General features: G+C 34.6%; 1 protein-coding gene across 4 annotated transcripts in view; it reads left to right on the top strand.

Annotated features, from left to right (window-relative positions):
- Window positions 1–17,143, top strand: part of PHKB (phosphorylase kinase regulatory subunit beta) — a 304,320-nt gene that overhangs the window by 65,745 nt on the left and 221,432 nt on the right. For all 4 annotated transcript variants that reach the window (XM_027620346.1, XM_027620345.1, XM_027620343.1 and 1 more), the window contains 3 exons: window positions 2,011–2,110; window positions 7,468–7,575; window positions 11,426–11,506. In XM_027620346.1, the coding sequence (XP_027476147.1) occupies window positions 2,011–2,110; window positions 7,468–7,575; window positions 11,426–11,506 (289 nt within the window). The remainder of the gene's footprint in view (window positions 1–2,010; window positions 2,111–7,467; window positions 7,576–11,425; window positions 11,507–17,143) is intronic.

The raw sequence follows: 17,143 nt of genomic DNA, 5'->3' as shown, positions 1-17,143 counted from the left end.
TGTGTAGACTGTCTATATATATATATTTTTATATATATATGTGTATATCTTGGAAAAATGAGAATGAACAGCAGACATTGAGGAGATATCTTTGTAGCACTGTCCAAGGGAGAGAGAGTGGACTTCCTACAGAAAATCAGCCTATTTCCTTCTAGTGTCAGATTTATAGCTGTTTTAGAAGTTGAGTGTAATAGGTGGCCCTAGCTAGTTTTGGTAAACAATCAGGTCTCATGACTATTTCTACCATAAAATATTGATTTTATTTTCCTTTAAGCTTGTTCATAGGGAAATAATACACTGATGATAGGATTCAAGTGTCTGGTTTCTTTACTGGTTTGTATTTATAAGTATTAAATTGTAGTTTAGGTAAAATAGCAAGACTTCATATTGTAGAAATATCTGATCAACACTCACACATAACTTGTCATCAATAAATTCACAGATTAAATTTAAAGTTCTTTCATTTATTCATTTTTTTAAAGTTAAAAGTATTCTTCAGATCATATTAAAACTTGAGTTGACATCCACAGAGATGGTTAAAGAGAGTAGAATATTGCCAGATCCTGGTAGAAAATAGAGGAATTATTTTGGGTCATCAGATTCACTTTACATCTTTGAAAAGGTAATATATATAGATTGGTGGCCTAAATGTTTTTACTCACATGCAACTCTTCTTTTACTTTCTCAGAAGAGAAATATTCTTCTGGTTTCTATTTTATTTGTAGAAGAATGGAGAAATAGGAGAACTTCATTACAATAGAAGAACTCTTTTAGTGGGTGATTTATTCTGAAATATTTTTGTTTGGTTAAATGCTTGTTGAAATGAGGGCACAGAATGATTTTAAAAACAGTTTTGGGAAAACTTGATTTTTTTTGTTTTTGTTTTTAGATGAAGTAGGATTTGGAATCAGAGTTCATTGAGCTCGTTCTACCCTAAGTTTGCTGTTTCCTTCATGTATCAATGCCTGGTCCACTGTTACCTATGCCATAATTTGCCTCTATTAAAACACTTGTGCAGCTCATCAGACAGAAAAATATAGCATAGAGCAAAATATTGGTAGTTGTACTGTAGTGCCTGCATATGAAAGGAGGAATAATGTTCGAATGACACCTTGCTTTTGTCTGACATTGACGGTGCTATGTTAAAATGATCATTATTCCTTCTAGTACTGGTCTGCAGTTGGAAGAGGAGTTAATTGTAGTATACTTTTTAAGGAGAGAGTGATGGTTTTTATCAAGTGTGGATGATTGCCAGATATTTCCATTAAGATTTAGTGAAACAATGAACAATTTATTTTCAATTGCAGTAGTGGGTTAATCTCATTACTTTTTGATCCGTGGTGAAAAATGAACTTAAGGAGAGAAGAACATCTAAATTTGCTTAATAGTTAGATTTTAGCTGTTTTTTTCTTTTTAAAAGCAAACAATATAAACAATGGTTGATTGATTTTAAACTAAGAACCAAGAGTATAAAACTGTGCCCAAATACATTATGTGTCATACTGGATGTGTGTTTATTTGAAGACATCCTGGACTAAAGTGCCCACCCTGACATAATTAATCACATGGTAGAGCAAAGAAGACATGTGCCTACCTTAATCTGTGTTGCCTTGAATCCAAGTGGGCATTGCATAACCTAAAGGGATTGATACTAAAAATTGCCTCTACTCTGTAACAGCAAATTAAAAAATCTTTTGGTAGATTTTTCCAATATAGGATATCCTTTAAAGTTTCAGCCAAGTCAATGTATAAATATTGTATGCTATTTCTGAAGCAATTGGCTTATTTCCTTAAAAGAAGGTGAAAGCAACACAAGTTTCATCATAGGATTTTTTTTTTTATTGCAGCATTTCTACATCTGCTGGGAAAATGGAGTTTCACTGTTACAGAATTAGTAGATGTCGCCAGAACATATGATTAGTCAGATAGTTAAATACTTAATTACCGAAAGCTCTGCTTCCTTTTCAAATGCATTTCCAATTTGTTTCATGATTTATCTCTCTCACCCAGGCGCATTGATGATGACAAGGGAAGGACCCATGAGCTGGAGCACTCCGCTATAAAATGTATGAGAGGAATTCTCTACTGCTATATGCGTCAGGCTGATAAGGTAAAACACTGTAGACTGGAATTCTCACATCATTCTGAAGGATTAATTTAACCAGTATAGCAATAGCATCTTCTGAAGAAGAATGTACTTTCAAAAGGTAAAGCCACATCCTAGGGCTGTCTAGATAGGTTAAAACAGCCTCTACCTTACCAGGCCAGGGTTTGAAATACTGAAATTGAAGAAACACCTTAAGCGAGAGGTGACTGAGAATTGTTATTTAGGCTTCAATTTGTTTGTATTTTGCATCTGGTGTTTGCTTGATAAAGACTCAGTTTCTCAGGAACCTTACAATATCCATAATTCTAATGAATATTATATTGTTTAAGAAAATCCTTATCAAAATTCCTTTTGCACGTGTGATTGCCCTGACTTAAGTGAACTTCAGTTTATTTTTATTTATTTTTTATTTATCTTTTAGATTTTATTTATTTAGTGAGAGAGAGTAAGCATGCTTGCTCACAAGCAGGGGGAATGGCAGGCAGAGGGAAAAACAGGCTCCCCACTGAGCAAGGAGCCAGATACAGGACTGGATCCCCAGACCCTGGGATCATGACCTGAGCCAAAGGCAGCTGCTTAACTAACTGAACCACCCAGGCGTCCCTGAACTTCAGCTTAAAAATACTTCATCATTTACATGTAGAAAGGACAGGAATTATTGGCTTAGAAAATAGCGAATTTTACAGGGTTATTGTGGAAATTAAAATAATATACATAATCAGCAATTATTATGTATTTTATTAAAATAATATACATAATGAAAACTATAAAACTGTGCAAATATAATGTGATATTTCTCCAACTTACCTACATCCCTGTGTCCCCAGGTCCTAACATATTAAGTGTCCATATACATCAGTGAGTTTATCATAGGTCCCCAAGAGCACCCCCATGTTTGATGATTCATGAGCAAAGATGCAAATCAGTAATTATGCATGCAGTTTTGATCACTTAATATTTTGTATGTTTTTATCTTGTGATTATTACAGTAAATTTTTGTGATCGTACATTTTCTTCTTAAGATCTGTATCTGAAGTCAAAGCTAAAAAAAAAAATTATATTTTGCCCTTAGAATGTGGCAACAAGAAAGGGTTACTTGGCAGAAAAAGTAGATTTGTTCACCAGAAATGTAACAAACCTATAGATGCCTGCTGAGATTTGACTTTGCAAATCATTATTTGCAAATTATAAAGGTTATTTTATAATTTTATTATTATTATATAGGTTTTTCATTTGTTGAAATAATGTCATATTGGTATACTTGAATTAAACCAGTATGTCATATATTTGAAGTAATTATGATTAAATTTTTTTTTCCTGAGAATTTTACTGTGAGAAGTTTACTGTTTATTTCACATTTATTATTTCATGAACGCCTAATGTCTGTCAATTAACTTTTCTCTTAAGGAAGCATTGTGAGAGCCATGAATTCATGTTTACTAAATAAGCTGACAGACTTAAAGTAGTAAAATTGTTTATCAAAAGGAAGGAAATGATGATACAAAAAGTTCCTTGTGGCTTATTTAACCAATTGTTAATATCCCTTTCTAAATAATCACTCAACCTTACCAGTCTTAACAATTTTTTTTTTTAATTTAAATTTTGTTAGTTAACATACAGTGCAATATTGGTTTTTGGAGTAGAATTCAGTGATTCATCACTTACATACAACACCTAGTGCTCATCACAACATGTGCCCTCTTTAATGCCCATCACCCATCCAGCCCATCCCCCACCTCCCTCCATCAACCCTGTTTGTCCTTTGTCATGAAGAGTCACTTATGGTTTGTTTCCCTTTCTCCTTTTTTTCTTTTTCCCCTTTCCATATGCTTGTCTGTTTTATTTATTTTTTTCTTAAATTCCACATACGAGTGAGATCATATGGTATTTGTCTTTCTCTGACCAATCTTCACAATTATGTTTTCTTTTTGAATAACCTTGAATGGGACTTAAGATGTCTTGAATTCCTTAAATTATAAAGGATTAGTATTTCTTTCCTTTATTAGTTATGAGGCTAGACAATTAAAATAAGTGTGAGTTGTAAGAAGGTATGGATTATATTAGGATTAGGTATTTATGCATACCACAAATTATAGGGTTTTACAGATTTTAAAGCAGTTTTTATTGTGATGTTTTTTTGGTGGTTGTTGTTAGAAAGAATGCATGGACATGTGTGTGATTTGGTGGGGGGTTCAGAGGGAGAGAGAAGGAGAGAGAATCTTAAGCAGGACTGCCTAGCTCGGAGCCTGACATGGGGCTTGATCTCACAACCCTGAGATCATGACCTGAGCTGAAATCAAGAGTCGGACATTTAACTGACTGAGCCACCAGGCACCCTTGTAATCTTTCTTGATCCCCATAACTTTCTAGAGTAGGAATGGAGGATATTATCATAATTCATATATGACTGTGAGGGAAGGACTCTGAGATTAGATTTAACCACACATATCCAGCTCACTGCCTCCTACCAAACCTTCACCTCGTTGATGCTCACAATTTCCTTCATGATTCTACAGCAGTAGGGAATGTTACCATATTTTAAAATATGAAATATATATCCTTTGCCCTTTTCTTAAAACTAAAGTGAAGCATATTTGTAGTAATCATTTGCTGTTTGACCCTAAGGTTCATCTTCTTTGTCTTCTGAAGTAAAATCATGACATGCTTCTTGACATATTTTCTGAAAATACTATATAAAAGAGATATTTTAATTCGTTATACATTTGAGTGGATAGAGTTGTCCTTGATTAGCAGAGTGTAGAGCAATCTGATTTTTATTATTGTCTTGCCACTTATTCATATTAGGGTTTTTTGTTTGTTTTTTTTTTACCTCTAAATGTTCATATACCTATTCTCTCATTTACTCTATTTTCTAATACTCCCTAAGGAGAAGCATTCAGAATTTTTCAAAATAAATTTAATGTGCATTCAGTAGTTTGGAAGGCACAGATTTCCTTTATAATGGACTATGAATGTTGCTGTCCCTATCTACATAAAAAATTTATTCATCTGAAATGTTACTGAGTAGTTTCTAGTTCATGATAAATCATTAAAATTTTATAAAATTTATTCTTCCAGAATTCCCTTATGAGATGATTTTTCATACCTAAATGCTATGTTAGGTTATAAATTAAGAATGGTTGATAAAATTCTCACCTTTTCCTAAATGATAAGCTGTTTATTCATAATTATTTAAGTTTCCAGGAAAAAAAATCTAAATAAAATGCAAGCAGAGAAAACATTATTCTAGGTTTTTTTTTTGGTCTAGAAAATTTTGCTTTAATCATTCTTTATTTTTACTTGCCAGATGCCAGACATATAAAATACTGATTGATGTCCCCTTATTTTTGACTGATTTCAAGAATAGTAGTCTATAATTCACATAAAATATGCCCCATTAATTTTCAAAACTTCTATAGTTTGGGTCTTATTTTTTTCCGAAATTTTATATTATTTGTCTTTTAACAGCTATAAGACTCAAAGCATAGTTACATAATTTCCCATTTGAGTATCTTTAAGCATTTAATAGTTGCTTTTCCCCTGGCACGATTGAATATAAATTCTCATGCTGGGTACTTGTGTGTCTTGAAGATAAATGACAAACACTGCATTGTCAACTGTAGCAATAATTTTATTAAACTGATAAAACCTTATCCTTTTAGATCTTTATCACATAGGCAGAATGTATTTTAACTTAACCATATTTTTGTCTCAGAGCCCAGACAACACCTTGAGATAATAGTGTGAAAGGAGTGACCACATTGATTTCTATTTGTGTTGTCTAAGACTGTGGCCGCAGTTTCAGATATTGAGAAGGAATAACCTCACCTTCTCTGAGTTAATACTTGATGGCTTGGTCACTGTATACATAGAAGATATACATCCCTACCTTGATCCTTATCCTCTCATTTCTGATTATCTACTGGTAGGGCCTAGCTTTCATTTTGTTGACTTGAATGATAGGAAAGGCTATGTATTTGTTTGTGGGGTATTTCCAGGCCCCTTGAGGGTGGAGAGGGGTGCAAAGGTGTATTAGCCGTCTAGCACGGCACTGTCCAATGAACTTTCTGTGATGATAGAAATGTTCTGCATTAATGTGTTGAACAATGCAGAAGCCACTAGTCATATATGGCTACTGAATATTTGATATATAGTCAGTGTGACTGAGGGACTGAATTTCTGAACTTTAATTGTAATTTAGTTAGTTGTCTGTAGTTAGTGGCTACCATATTGAGATATGTAACTTCTAGAAGTTTATAAGATAGTGAGAGACACAGACAACTAATAAAAAGAAAAGAAATTATTGAAGGATAAGCACCCTGATGTGGACTCCAGAGGAAGGAATTTAAGGAATAGTTCAGAAAGGACTTTATAAAAGAAGATGATTTTGGGAGGTAAGATTCTAAGGATGAAAAGAAATTTGAAGGTGAGGAAAAGAATATGGTTCTATGTGCTTTATTAGCCAAGTGAAACAATGCAAGATCATAATGTCACAGATATTATCATCACTTACATATTTTCAAAGAAAGAAAAAAATTATTCCATTTACATATAGCTGTGTGTTATTGTATTTTTTCTGTATTTATTCATCTCATACTTCCAGGGGCCAGCACAGTACTTGACATATGATTGGTATCAGTAAATATTCACCAAATTGAATTGAACAGGCCCTGAAAAAGCAGATGGATTTCTTTTTTTGGTCCTTGGAGTTTGTTAGATCACTTAGTATTTACTTAGTATTCTAAAATGGTTAAACTTTATATGCAGTTAGTAAGTACAAGTATGTCCTATGTTCTCTTGGAATTGGTGCCTTGGTAAGGAGAGTATATGTGGCAAAGGAAATGAAGACCCGTTGATAGAAACATGGGTTACAATTTATGATCCTTAGAGAAGGAAATAGCATTTGAAGTTTTGAATACTTAACTGAATTAGAATGAGGTCTGAATCACTTTTTCACTGAGCGTCAATGGAAGCATTTCCAAGTGGCAGTACAGTGGGATGTAATCCCTGAAATCCTGTTCCACAGAGTAAACTATTAGTTGACACTAAAATAAAATGAATATAAAACAGTTGCAAAAGCTGTTGCTACCATATTCACAAGCTCCTTGTTGTACTTGATTTGCTATTTTTGAAACATCAATTAAATATTCAACAGTCATGTTAACTATTAAGTTAGTAGTTATATGAGTTTTGTCAGTGTTTTGTTTCTTTAGAAAAAGTAACATATCTGCTTTGCTCTGTACTTTGCCTTGACGCCAGAGCTTTCCTCATTAAAGGTTTCAGAAAAATAATTTATAATCTCTAAAGTTGGATGATAATGTGACTTAGTAGTACTATTTGAATTTTGTGTTTGATTCTAGGTCCAGCAGTTTAAGCAGGACCCACGCCCAGGAACCTGTCTTCACTCTGTATTCAATGTGCACACAGGAGATGAGGTTCTCTCCTATGAGGAGTACGGTCATCTTCAGGTAAAAGGAGAATACTATAAGTTTTCTTCTTCTCTGTGCATACTCTGTATCATAGAAGACTTGGGGCTATTTAAAAGTTTTGTAAAGTAGATTTCATAAATTGTTCAAAACAGAAGTAGAAAACCAACCCTAAAATGAGGAAGTGAAATGGTAGCCACTAGGGCTGAGTTAGTTCTTGTGATTGAGCATCAGATCAGACTGAGAGGTCTTGATCTGCAAGCAGAAAAGAGCAACTGGATGGTTTATAATATCATTCCTATCTCAAAGAAGCTTGTACTTACCATCAAATTTAGAAGAATTTCAACACTTAGGAACTATGGAATAAAAGACAGTTGGCAGTGATAGAGCTGCAAATCAGAAATTTTTGTTACATGACAGTTCAGTTTTGATATATCAACCTTCAACGAAGCTATAAGCATACCATTAAAATGTAATTCTAAAAGGCATTTCTGGACTCTATATATTATATTAAATTTTATACCTGGGTTAAGAATGACTGTAGGATTTTATGTTTTGTTTTCACTTCTTTTTCTCTTACATCTGTGTATTGCTTTTAGCTGGACATCCTGTTGCCTTGTTTTTAGGATACAGATATTATATATGCTATTTAATGAGTTTTCTTCCTGTTCGTCATTTGGTTCTGCTGTCTTTAGGACAGAATACTTATTATTCATATATTCTTTACTAAAATAAGAGTATGTCCTTTTTATAGTCCCTCTCTCTCTAGAGACCTGAAATGTCTTACTTTAGTATGACTCCTCCAGTCATAGAAAGTACAGCTTCCCCATTTCTATGCAGCAGAAACTCTTACACTTATTTGTAGCCAGTTCCTTGGAGGTTTAGTATATATGAATATGTAGTTGCTCACCCTTCTCCTTATAATTATAACATAATTAGGTTTTATGTACCTTTTGCTTTGACAAATATGTTTACTGTTTGAAATAGGGTTTTCAAAAGATAACAGCTTATTTAAATTTTTGTATCCTGGAATTTAAGCTTAGTACCTGCCTCACAGTAGGTTTTAAATAAATGCTGGTCAAGCTGTTATTTGGCTGTTTCTGTACAATTTGTCACTTAATGATACTTTCTCACAGAAGCATCCCTTAAGTCAGAGCAGAGTGCTCTTGGAGGTGTAGCTATAACTGTCCATAGCAGTGACATTTCTTTGAAGTCATTTCTGACATGCCAGTGTCAGTGCTGTAAGAAATTATTTGGGTGAGCCTGGCAATGGTTTGAAGCTCTTCTCTACCATGTTCTGAGAAGGGTCACTCAAAAGTTTATGTCAGTCTAAAAAAACCTAAAACCGGAATCCTGTATTTTTGTGTCTGGCTCACTTGGACCTTAACAAGACCCTGACATCCCCCGGACTTTGAATGCTAAGAAGTCAGGAGGCATCCAAGACAGCTCTGCTTCCTGAGAGAGCCACCAGCACTGCCAGGCCCTGGCGGCGGTGTTAGGTAGTTTTGCAGTATGCATCTTTGCTGCAAGAATTTTCGCTGCATGTATTTTCACCGCATAACTAATTGGCTGTAAGGCAATTTTGCTTTGAAAGATAAAATCACAAAAAATAAAAGAGGGACATTAAAAAGGATATAACATGAAAAATGAATGACAAAATTAAAAAGACTTTATTGTGAAATACAGAACACTAAATACATTTAAAATGTGTGTAAATTCATGGCAATATTGTGCAAATAGCTGATTTTATTTTTTGAATTTTACCTAAGCATTTGTTTTCAAAGTCTTTGGTTCAGAGTAATACATTTTTCTTTTTTGCTTGTTGATTTGTCTCGTCATTTGACATTACACTTTTTCTTTTTTCACTAATATTTCTTCCTTCATTAAGAGGAGTATCATTTTCCAAATACTAGGATGCATATTTGTAAGTGAACTTTGTATTGCGTTGTGAATGCCATCTACACTGTTGTTTGTTTGTTCTTGGCACGTTGTCACATATCTGTTCATAGACACTCCATAGTTCTTTGGGAAATGTGGGCTCAAACATCTGCATCATTGTATAGACCATTATGAGGGCTAAGATTTAATATAATATAGAAAGTATGAATTATGAAAAGATACTTATAAAAATATAAGATTTATATAATATAAAAGTGGGAATTTCACATTAATGGAGAAATGAATCCAAACTGTCAAATCAAACTGTCAACCAGTTATTATTATTTTTTTAATCTTTTATGGCAAAATTGCCTTATGGCCAGTTGGTGATGTGGAGAAAATGTACACACTGAAAATGTTTGTGGTTAAGTGCTTGTGGCAAAGATATCTAAGGCAAAGATGATTAGGCAAAATATCCAACACACCTGGTAGCACAGGGACACTTTGTCCAAGGCCTCTCTGGACACAAATAATTTTCTGCCCCCACTTTTTGTCAGTTACTCAGTAAGGATTGGAAGAGAGTCAGGAAAGACATGAGCCACCATGGCTATTAGAGGGTAATAATCTTCTAGGTTAGAATTACACCAGGAAAAAATTACATTGTGCTTCCTAGTTGATCTTAACTTAAATTATCATTTTCCTACCTAAATGAAAAATTTTAAACTGCTTCCTGTGTATTTATTTTTTATGTAACAGCTTTATTGAGCTGTAATTAACAAAACATACAGTTCCCCTATTGAAAGTGTGTAATTCAGTGGTTTTTATTATATTCACAGAGTTGTGCAACCACTATCATAGTTAATTTCAGAACATTTTCATTACCCCATAAAGAAATCTGTGCTCGGGGTACCTGGGTAGCTCAGTCAGTTAAGCGTCTGTCTTCAGCTCGGGTCATGATCTCAGCGTCCTGGGATTGAGCCCTGCATCAGGCTCCCTGCTCCGCGGGAAGCCTGCTTCTCCCTCTCCCACTCCCCCTGCTTGTGTTCCCTCTCTCGCGGTCTCTCTCTCTCTGTCAAATATATAAATACAATCTTAAAAAAAAAAAAGAAATCTGTCTTCATTAACAGTCATTCCCCATCTCCTTGAAAGCCCCCTGCCCTACACGATCACCAGTCTCCTTGCCATCTTTTTGAATATTCCTATTCTGTTAATTTCATATACATGGAATCATACAACATATGGTCTTTTGTGACTGACTTTAGTCATTTAGCATATTCAAGGTTTGTCTATGTTGTAGTATTTATCTTTCACTACTTATTTACTTGACACAATTTATACATCCCATTTAGGCTTCTGCGAGAATCTTTTTTTGTTAAAGTGGACATTATTGTCTTCATTTTTTTTGTTTATATCATATAATGTCAATCTTTAATAGACAAACTAAAAGAAAAAAATGACTCATTTGCTTATAAAACTCATTTGTTCATAAATATATTTTATATGCTATATCATTGATTAAAATTAATATGTCCCTCAGTTGCTTACATAAATTCTGCATTCTCTCAGAATAATACTGTTTTCAAGACGCACTGCCTATTGTTTATGGTGTACTAGCAAAGTCCTAATGTCTTACTTGCCAAATAACTTTTTCATTTACATACATTTGAGATGAATTGACATTATATAGCTGCCTGTGGGGCAAAACTACTTCAAAGTAGAGTACTTTAGATCCAGAATTTGAAAATAAATCTTAGAAAACAAATGTTATAGAAACAGTTGCTGACAGTTCTATTTGCAGCCATTTCCCTAATCAGGTATTAACCACTACAGTGAATTTGAGGATTTTAGAGTTTTATATTCAAAGCTGGGATTTTATGATGAGCTAAATACTCAGCTCCTTTATTTCACAATAGGAAAGGCAATAGTTTTTGTTTGCCACTGTTAGAGCAAATGACATAATTTTAGCTCTTGAATTTGTTATTTCCTTTAACCTTTTAATGTTGTTTGTTTTTAGATAAATGCAGTATCACTCTATCTCCTTTACCTTGTGGAAATGATTTCTTCAGGACTCCAAATTATCTATAACACTGATGAGGTATGAATTGCCCATATTTTCTAGTCCTAAATTTCATCTCTGAGAATATTTTTTTCCTTTACTTTTTAAAACTTTAGTTTTTAAAACTTAGTTTTATGAAAATGGCTTATTCATATAATCAGATGCTGGATTTTGGATGTTGGAGCAAGAATCTTTATATTAAAGTGCAAAGTGTACTTTATATTAAAGTACAAAGCACTTTAAAAGTGAATGGAATATATGACTGGTTGTAAGGCTTTACATCTATGATAGCTCTGCTTCAGGTGATCTGAATGAAATAAAAACATAACTTTCAGAAAATTTTAGTAACAATGAAAGTAAAATAGCATTTGCAGATTTTCTTAGAGTTATTATGTCTTTTTTGTATATCATTGCTTTTTTATAACCCATCCTTTTAAAAGTAAATACTTTTATCATATTATTTTTATTGTGGGACCTCAGTAAGGCTCTTGATGTTTTTAAAACATAAATACAACATTCTTATTAGGAAATCTGAAAAGAATTTATATCCCAAAGATGAGAAGCATTCCTTTCATAGGCACTAATACTTGAACAGACGCATGGACGCACACACATGCTGACACATTTCCAAATATGCCACAGTAAGAACAAAAAGTTTTTATGATTGAAATGGTACATACAATGAGACTCCATCAAAGAGTAGGTATGCTATATATACTTGTTATTATTTCTCTCCTGTGATCCATTCAGGGGGAACAAATGTATCATGTAATTGACACCTGCATCATCATTGGACTGTAGTGAGGGTGCTCTGCTACTGGTATATGTAGTCCTGTCCTTTAGTAGTTTAGTCTTTTACATCCTTCCAGTTGTGCTTTTTCAATAGTAAGTGAAGTCTATTTATTTATATTTAAGATTTTATTTATTTATTTGAGACAGAGAGAGAGAGCATGAGTAGGGGGAGGGGCAAAGGGAGAAGGAGAAGCAGACTCCCTGCTGATCAGGGAGCCTGATGTGGGACTCAATCCCAGGACCCTGGGATCATGCCCTGAACTGAAGGCAGGCGCTTAGCTGACTGAGCCACCCAGGTGCCCATGTAAAGTCTATTTAGATGTGCAAATAAACAGTAAAGAACAAATTAATAATACCCACTTATGGTTTCTTCTGTTTGATTCATCAAAGAATTACATATTTTTATTTCATCCAAATAGTTCTGTTTTTATAATATTGTGAAGTAGTGGTATTTCAAAGATTTTGGGTAGGGGAGGGTGTGGAAGACTCCTATTTCAGACCAATTTAAGCAGCATCCTAAAGCATAAAACAAATGGAAGGAATTTAACTCTGACTAAGGAGAGGAAGACTCCCAGAACCAGCCCATTTTACTTCTCTTAGAAACTCCAAAGCACTGGGAGAAGTATGCAGCACAACATAGTATGATAACCATTATATTAAGCAACAGTTAACATTGACAGTTGCAAGTGACTTCCCATTAATGTTACTGATGGTGGTGAAATTGCCTTGTTTAGTGGTAGCATTGTTTTGTTTGGTATTCTATTTTCATTTTTAATTTTTAACATTTTGTTTTTTGCTTTCTGAATATCTACTAGAATCTTCAGATGGCAACTGATAGTTTTCAAAAATGTGATACTGCTTTAACTTTTCTATTCTTTTTTTTGTATGATTTGAATATATTTAAGCAAGTTTGGTATTTTCTTCTTAAGCTTTATTTTCTTTTTTTTTTCTTGTCGATTTTTTCCTTACCGTTACCGTTTTTATTTTGTAGATATAAAATTTTTATGTAGCTAATATCAATAGGCCTTTAAATGTACACTTAAAATCCTAGAATAATAAAATGTATTATTGGGGCTCACCATCTTCTTCTTTGATTTTTTTAATATACTGTGTCAGGAATTATATGGAGAAGCAGTAATTGGGCCTGCATAGAATCTTTCAGGGAGTGAAATTCCTTTTATCTGGGTATTTGAGAGAAATGTATCCTTTGACAGCTGATATAACTTGGGACCATTTCGTTTTTTAATTGTACCTTACACCCTGAATGCCAAGATCATAGTCCTGTCTCTTTTGTTTATTCCCAACCACATCACATCTCAGGGCAAACCAAAGACCTGGGAAGGAAGTGGGAATACCACTCATTTCTTTCTCTCCTTACTGTTAAATTTTTAATTTACCCAAATCTTTATCTTTTTAGGATTGAAGAATACAGAGCTCACACACACATTACACACATGTAATATACATATTACATTGTCACACTTCGGTTTATTTTCTAATAAATTTTAATACATATGTAAACTCATTATATGAAAAGATGTAATTCTTTTTCTTTTTCTTGGTAAATATTAGATACACTTTAATATTGTAAAGGCCTAATTACTTGTATTAAAAATAACCATGCTTTGGTAGAACAAATTTCACAGCATGGTGTTGGGAGATAAAAAGCTATATGCAAACAATGAATCATGGAACACCACATCAAAAACCAATGATGTATTGCCTGGTGACCAACAAATAAAATAAAATTAAAAAAGAAAAAAAAAACTTATACATCACAATTTGCTACCTGGGACTTCATCCAGTAGAAAAAAATACTTCAGGAAAGACTGTTTTCAACACCATTAGAAAGACCTCTATCAGATACAGTTAACCAATTTTGTGCTACCAGATTCCATCCATGGGCTCTTGGATGCACGTATCACATCTAAAGAAAACACCAGGACTTCACTGGACCTACACACCATCCGGTGACCCAAAAGTGAGGATTTCCAGGGATGAAGCATATGACAGCTAAAGAAGATAGCTTTCCCACAATGACTGGAGCAGATCTATACAACCTTATCTCACTGCTTCTTACCTCTCTTTTTTTTTTTTTTACCCCCTCTCTCACTTAGAGAGACAGTGGTCTTTTTTTTTTAATTTTATTATGTTACGCTGGTCACCATACAATACATCATCAGTCCTTGATGTGGTGATTCATGTTCCATTGTTTTCATATAACACCCAGTGCTCCATGCAGTACATGCCCTCCTTAATACCCATCACCGGGCTAACCAATCCCCTCTCCCCTCTCCCCTCTAAAACCCCTTTTATTTCTCAGAGTCCATAGTCTCTCATGGTTCCTCTCTTCCTCCGATTTCAGCCCCCTTCATTTTTCCCTTCCTTCTCCTAATGTCCTCCACGCTATTCCTTATGTTCCACAAATAAGTGAAACCATATGATAATTGACTTTCTCTGCTTGACTTATTTCACTTAGCATAATCTCCTCCGGTCCCATCCATGTTGATGTAAAAGTTGGGTATTCATCCTTTCTGATGGCTGAGTAAGAGTCCATTGTATATATGGACCACATCTTCTTTATCCATTCATCTATTGAAGGGCATCTCGGCTCTTTCCACAGTTTGGCTATTGCAGACATTGCTGCTGTGAACATTGGGGTGCATATGGCCCTTCTTTTCACTACATCTGTGTATTTGGGGTAAATACCCAGGAGTGCAATTGCTGGGTCATAGGGTAGCTCTATTTTTAAATTTTTGAGGCACCTCCACACTGTTTTCTGAAGTGGTTGTACCAACTTGCATTCCCACCAACAGTGTAAAAGGGTTCCCCTTTCTCCACAACCTCTCCAACATTTGTTGTTTCTTTCCCTGTCCATTTTTGCCATTCTAACTAGTTTAAGGTGGTATCTCAATGTGGATTTGATTTGAGTTTCCCTGATCGCTAATGATGATGAACATTTTTTCATGTGTCTGTTAGCCATTTGTATGTCTTCTTTAGAGAAGTGTCTTTTCATATCTTCTGCCCAGTTTTTTGACTTGATTATTTGTTTTTTGGGTGTTAAGTTTGAGAAGTTCTTTATAGATCGTGGATACCAGCCCTTTATCTGTAGTGTCATTTGCAAATATCTTCTCCCATTCTGTGGGTTGCTTCTTGATTTTGTTGAATGTTTCCTTTGCTGTGCAGAAGCTTTTTATCTTGATGAAATTCCAAAAGTTCATTTTTGCTATTGTTTCACTAGCTTTTGGAGATGTATCTTGAAAGAAGTTGCTGTGGCCGTTGTCAAAGTGGTTACTGCCTGTGGTCTCCTCTAGGATTTTGATGGATTCCTGTCTCACATAGAGGTCTTTCATCCACTTTGAGTGTATCCTTGTGTGTGGTGTTAGAGAATGGTCGAGTTTCATTCTTCTGCATGTGGCTGTCCAATTTCCCAGCACCATTTATTGAAAAGACAGTCTTTTTTCCATTGCATGTTTTTTCCTGCTTTGTCGAAGATTATTTGACCGTAGAGTTGAGGGTCCATATCTGGGCTCTCTATTCTGTTCCATTGGTCTATATGTCTGTTTTTGTGCCAGTACCATGCTGTCTTGGTGGTCACAGCTTTGTAATATTGCTTGAAATTGGGCAACGTGATGCCCCCAGCTTTGTTTTTCTTTTTCAACATTTCCTTGGCAATTCGGGGTCTTTTCTGATCCATACAAATTTTAGGATTGTTTGTTCCAGCACTTTGAAAAATGTCATTGGAATTTTGATCGGGATGGCATTGAAAGTATAGATTGCTCTGTGTAGCACAGACATTTTAACAACGTTTATTCTTCCGATCTATGAGCATGGAATATTTTTCCATCTTTTTGTGCCTTCTTCAATTTCTTTCATGAGTGTTCTGTAGTTCCTAGAGTATAGATCCTTTACGTCTTTGGTTAGGTTTATTCCAAGGTACCTTAAGGTTTTTGGTGCTATTGTAAATGGAATCGTTTCTCTAATTTCTCTTTCTACAGTTGTGTTGTTAGTGTGTAAGAAAGCAACTGATTTCTGTGTATTGATTTTGTATCCTGCCACATTACTGAATTGCTGTATGAGTTCTAGTAATTTTGGGGTGGAGTCTTTTGAATTTTCCACATAAAGTATCATGTCATCTGCGAAGAGAGAGTTTGACTTCTTCTTTGCCAATTTGAACACCTTTTATTTCTTTTTGTTGTCTGATAGCTGTTGCTAGGACTTCTCATACTATGTCGAACAATAGTGGCGAGAGTGGGCATCCTTGACGTGTTCCTGTCTTAAGGGAAAGGCTCTCAGCTTTTCCCCATTGAGGACGATATTTGTTGTGGGTTTTTCATAGATGGGATTTTATGAACTTGAGGAATGTTCCCTCTATCCCTATACTCTGAAGAGTTTTAATCAGGAAAGGATGTTGTGTTTTGTCAAATGCTTTTTCTGCATCAATTGAGAGGATCATACGGTTCTTCTCTCTCCTCTTTATTAATGTGTTCTATCACATTGATTGATTTGCGAATGTTGTACCACCCTTGCATCCCGGGCATAAATCCCACTTGGTCGTGGTGGATGCTCCTTTTAATGTATTGTTGGATCCTATTAGCTAGGATTTTGTTGACGATTTTCGAATCCATATTCATCAGGGATATTGGGCTGGAATTCTCCTTTTTGATGGGGTCTTTGCCTGCTTTGGGGATTAAGGTAATGCTGGCCTCATAGACTGAGTTTGGAAGTTTTCCTTCTGTTCCTATTTTTTGAAACAGCTTCAGTAGAATAGGTATTATTTCTTCTTTGAATGTTTGGTAGAATTCCCCAGGGAATCCATCAGGCCCTGGACTCCTGTTTTTTGGGAGGTTTTTGATCACTGCTTCAATTGGTACTGGTTATTGT

This window comes from Zalophus californianus, chromosome 17, assembly GCF_009762305.2.
Source record: "Zalophus californianus isolate mZalCal1 chromosome 17, mZalCal1.pri.v2, whole genome shotgun sequence".
Taxonomy (NCBI): domain Eukaryota; kingdom Metazoa; phylum Chordata; class Mammalia; order Carnivora; family Otariidae; genus Zalophus; species Zalophus californianus.
This window is presented reverse-complemented; position numbering and strand designations above follow the sequence as displayed.